Source organism: Microtus ochrogaster, linkage group LG8 (assembly GCF_000317375.1).
Source record: "Microtus ochrogaster isolate Prairie Vole_2 linkage group LG8, MicOch1.0, whole genome shotgun sequence".
Lineage (NCBI taxonomy): Eukaryota > Metazoa > Chordata > Mammalia > Rodentia > Cricetidae > Microtus > Microtus ochrogaster.
In genome coordinates this window covers 20,943,213-20,948,205 of record NC_022033.1, presented here as the reverse complement: position 1 = coordinate 20,948,205, position 4,993 = coordinate 20,943,213, and the positions used below count along the sequence as shown (strand labels likewise).

General features: G+C 44.3%; 1 protein-coding gene across 2 annotated transcripts in view; it reads right to left on the bottom strand.

Moving 5' to 3' along the window:
* The window catches only part of Mroh8 (maestro heat like repeat family member 8), a 79,063-nt gene that overhangs the window by 37,325 nt on the left and 36,745 nt on the right, over nucleotides 1-4,993 (bottom strand). For both annotated transcript variants that reach the window (XM_005363024.2, XM_026787108.1), the window contains 2 exons: nucleotides 3,867-3,962; nucleotides 2,523-2,627 (listed from right to left, as the gene is read on the bottom strand). In XM_005363024.2, coding sequence (XP_005363081.1) covers nucleotides 2,523-2,627; nucleotides 3,867-3,962 — 201 coding nt within the window. The remainder of the gene's footprint in view (nucleotides 1-2,522; nucleotides 2,628-3,866; nucleotides 3,963-4,993) is intronic.

Genomic DNA, 4,993 nt, shown 5'->3' with positions numbered 1-4,993 from the left:
CATGGTTTCTCAGGTTCTCCTTCCTCCACCCCCATGTTTTCCGGGGGGGGGGGGCACCCAGGAGCGTTGGTGTCCATTAAACCTGGGTTTCCTCTAATTCAGTCTGATTTGGTCTAATTTGGATTATTGCGTTGGCAGAGAGGCTTGTTGGTCGAAAAAACTTAACAGTCAGGCCCAGTCTGCTGGCCATGTCCAGTCTACTTTTTTCTCTCTCCGCTCTGGACTCTTCCAGATGCCTCTGGCACTCTGTTGTTCATATCTACACTAAAACATTCCCCTTAACCATACCATGCTGGTGACAGCACAGTGGCTGGAGGCTGAGGCACCTACTAAGTAGGACAGCAGCAGGATATTATGTGGCTCCAACAGTCAACACACAGCCATGCACAAACAGCTAGGGACAGCATGGCCAGTCAAGACGGATGGGCTTTTACTTCATTATAATGGCTTATTATAATATTATAATATTATTAGCATTGCAGTTTGGGCCTTTCCTATCTCTGAGACACATCTGAAAACTCCAGGTAAGTATAGAAAAGAGGAGCAGACCCTATTTAGGAATTCATCTCTGACCTAGCCCATGTACAACCCTCGTAATCATTATGTTTCCCCAGGAAAAATGCAGTCCCAAACACTGGTGGGAATGACTGACTCTGGGGACACCTCCCTTCACCCTTGAGTTCATACTTTCTCTTACTGATAACCCTCCTCCCAGTTCCTTACTTTGTCTCTGAATTGTGGAGGCCCAATGAGGCCAAAGGTAAGAGAGGTTGGGACTTGTTTTTAGTTCATTCCAAGTTATTGTGCTTCTAACAAAGGCCCAACGCAGTTTTTAATCAGAATTCTGCTCTCTCAAGGCTATTGTCAAAGCTAGTTGCCAGACCTCGCGCTCCTGAAATAGGGAAGTAGTTGGTTCCTACCTAAAACAAAAGTCTAAGGATTCAATTAGATTCTAGTTCCCTTTATGGAAGTAACTTGGGATTCTACCCAGGGAGTGATTTGCTACAGAGTGTTTGGTCTAGGGCCTGAGTGATGAATGTACCCTGTGACTTTCAATTGGTATGTTAATGCAGCCTTTCCTTTCACTCTTACCTTTTGGGGGAAGGGGTATTTTAACCAGTTGGAAATTGGAAATAACTCAGTATCTTCTTATCTCTCCCTGTGAGTTAAGAGTGCCTAAAGGCCAGTTTGGATACTCACCTTACTAGACCTGGAAGGAAGGGGCAGGTCCTTAGACTTCCCACAAGGCAGGGAAACCGGCTGATGAGGGAGGGGAACTTGATTGGGGGAGGGGGAAGTTATGGGAGATGGTGGAGGGGAGGAGGCAGAAATCTTTAATAAATAAATGAAATAAAAATAAAAATAAAAAAAAAAGAGTGCCTAAAGGCCTGCAGACCTGCGGGCTCCAGAAGTAATTAGCATTTCTCCCTGTAAACATTTACAGACCCTTGGCATTTCCTTATTTCTTCCTATCAGTTAGGGATGTCTCCAGATCTGACATTCCAGCATCCCATCCTCCCCGCTGCCTTTATGCTATATAATGCTCCTGAGAAAAAATGAAGTTGGCAGCTTGATCAGAACACAGAGTTGCTGTCTGTTTCTCGTGTCTCTTGCCCCTTCATTTCTCCCCTCCAGGGTTCGTACTCCTGATTCATATCCGGCTGGTCGGGACAGAAATTAAACGCGGGCGAATTTTCAGTATTCACTGAAAAATTCCCTCCCAATACTATCCTACATGTTTCTGCGTTTTATTATTTTCATTCGTGTCTTTGTATTTACTATATTTCTAAATTCCCACACCTCCACTCTGGAGGAAGGTGTTTTTGTCGAGGCTGGCCCCAACACAGAATTCTTCCTCTGATGGCGACAAGAAGGTGGAGATACTAGGAACAGTCTCTGTCCGGTCTCTCCGTCTCTTAGATTCCTTCCCCGGCCTCAGCACAGGCAACAACAGTACCACTCTCTTAGAAAACCTGAGATATTTGCATTGGTTAGTCTGAACTGACCTGCTGGGTTCCATTGTTTTTCTTTCTTTCGTTTGTTCTTTTTTTAACAAGATCTTTTTAGATGTATCCCTTGCTGTCCTAGAATTAGATATAGAGACCAGACTGACCTCAAACTTCCAGAGAGTCACCTGCCTCTGCCTCCCAAGTGCTGGGACTAGATGCAAGCACCACCATACTTGGCTTGACTTCATTTCTTCAAAGACAAACTGCACATAGCTCATGTTAGTGTGGGCCCTTTAGATATTTTCAGGTTGTATCTATTTCTTCATCTATTCAGGAACATTTGCTGCATTGTGTTTCAGCTGTCGTGCTTAATAACAGGGGTGCAAAGATTAACAAACAGTATGTGGCCTCAAACTCAGCACACTTTAGGGTCGGGGCAGACATATAAATAATACCGAGCACTGGGAAACTATACCTGCACCAGAGGAAAACAGAGCCCAAGCTGAGCTACCGGAGGAGAAAACAATAAAGGGTGCCTGCCTGCTTCTTCCTCAGTCACTCAAGGTTACTCACCTTCAGGTTGAGATAACAGGATAAGCATTTGAGGACTTGGGCCATGATGGTTGCAGCCCGTTCTCGCTCATGGTCTTTGTCTGACTGTAACCAGGGGTCCATGTGCTATAAAAAATAAGGAAGGTCAAATGGTCTGTCAGGAATACATGAAGTAAAACTTGTACTCTGTTAGAAAAAAACATGTGAGGGGCTGGAGAGATGACTCTGAGGTTAAGAGCGCTGACTGCTCTTCCAAAGGACCCAGATTCAATTCCCAGCAACCACATGGCAGCTCACAACTGTCTGTAACTCCAGTTCCAGGGGACCTGGCACCCTCACACAGACATACATGCAGGGAAACACTAATGTTTTTTAAAATAAAAATAAATAAATTTTTAAAAAGAAAGAACATGTGAAGTAAAAAACTCTACATTACTTCAATATCTAAAAACCACTCCTAATGTGTTGCAGAATAGAATATTTGTTTCACTATGTAAAGATGTGTTGCTGTTTTACTTTGCCCGCCTAAGGCACCTGATTGGTCAAAAAAAAAAAAAAAAGCTGAACAGCCAATAACTAGACAGAGAAAAGATAGGTGGGGCTGGCTTTTCTTAAAAGGGGGAGCCAGCCAGTTAGGCAGGGGCCAGCCAGCCAGGTTCGAAGGAAGCAGAAAAGCAGGAAGGACAATACGTAAATGAGATAAATGAGCCTTAGGGCAGCACACAGATAAATAGAAATTGGTTAATTTAAGTTTTTCTTTAAAGGTAGCTAGAAACAAGCCTAAGTTAAGACCAAATATTCATAATTAATAAATCTCTGAGCCATGATTTGGAGGCTGGCAGTTCAAGAAGCCTACTACACTAATGATAAAGCAGATTACATTGAAGTGATTGGTTGACAAGCAAGACATAAAACCTTGGCTCCTTCAAAGCTTGATTTCTAGATTTATCTCTGTTCATTTCAGTACTTTACTCTTTTGTCTGTTTTCAGCCCTTTCTGCATTGGAAAATTTTTTTTAATGATATGCTCTTAAAGAACTAAAGATGAGGGTGAGGGGTGGGGCTGGAGAGATGGCTCAGTGGTTAAGAGCACTGGCTGATCTTCCAGAGGGCCCAGGTTCGCTATGGAGTGACATGGCAGTGTACAGGCACACATGGTACTGTAGAAGGAGATGAGAGTCCTACATCTTGAGGCCACAGGAAGTGAACTGAGCCCCTGGGTGTGGCTCGAGTATATGTGGTACCTCAATGCCCATCTCCACAGTGACACACTTCCTCCAACAAGGTCACAGTCACTCCAACTACTAGCGCCATTCTCTTTGGGGGCCATTTTCTTTCAAACCACAGCACCTGACATTTCATTTACCTTAAAAATGTTGTCAAAATTTTCCAGATGTGGGTCTTTTACCACCAGACTCTGCAGCATCACAGAGAAGGCCTGGAACGTCTGTCTGTAGAGACACTAACAAGGTGCAGAATCAGCAAGGCCCCTCCCAGCAAAGCTTCCCAAGCACCAAGCTCATCTGAGGCTGCTCATCACTTCAAGGCTTTAGTAAAAGCCCGATCCAGAGCAAAAGCACCTGTAGGCAGTTTATGGTATGAGGGAAAGGGAAATAAAACACTTCAAATGAGCATCTTAAAATTCCTGGAATCGGGGTAATGGACTACATTTGGGGGAATGAGCAGAGCTCATCAAAATACCTTGGAAGCTGACTTGTGACTCTAATGCTCCAAAATGGGGGAGCTATCTGGACCAGTACCCTTCCACAACTCCTCTTCTGCTTTGATTCTTGTCAGACCATTTGTACTCTTCACTGTTGGGACCTTTGGTTAGGAGACGTTCTATCCAAAGATAACCACCCTCCCTGCAACCATTTGACCCCAAGATATCTTGGGGTACAACTGGCCATGGTCTTCAGTCTCCAGCACAGGCTTGGAAATGGGAGCAACAAGTTTAAATCCAATTGATACCCAATCGCTGAAAAATGTATCCAAATTACCCATGATTTTTGAGTTCTGCATTTCTGCCCTTTCCCCATTCTCTGCTTCTGCCTGCTCCCCCACCCCGTACCATGCTGAATTGTCCCGCCTGTTTCACACATTACAAATCCGTTCTCCTTCTGCTACAACTTCCTGTCTCCTAAAAATCTCTTTTCAAATCCTCCACTTGCTATTCCAGCTCTCTTTTGATCCAGGCTCTGATACATGAGGCACTAGGGTTAGGGTTAGGGTGGCAACCATGACTGATAAAGGCTTTTTCAGCATTACTTCGGTTGAGGGGCAGGTTCTGGCTATGACAAACAAAGCTGCTATGAACATAATTGAGCACATGTCCTTGTGGCACGATTGAGCATCCTTTGGATATATACCCCAAAGTGGTATTACTGGGTCTTGAGGAAAGTTGTTTCCTAATTTTCTGAGAAATCACCACACTGACATCCAAAGGGGCTGTACCAGCTTGCATTCCCACCAGCAATGCAGAAGTGTTCCCTT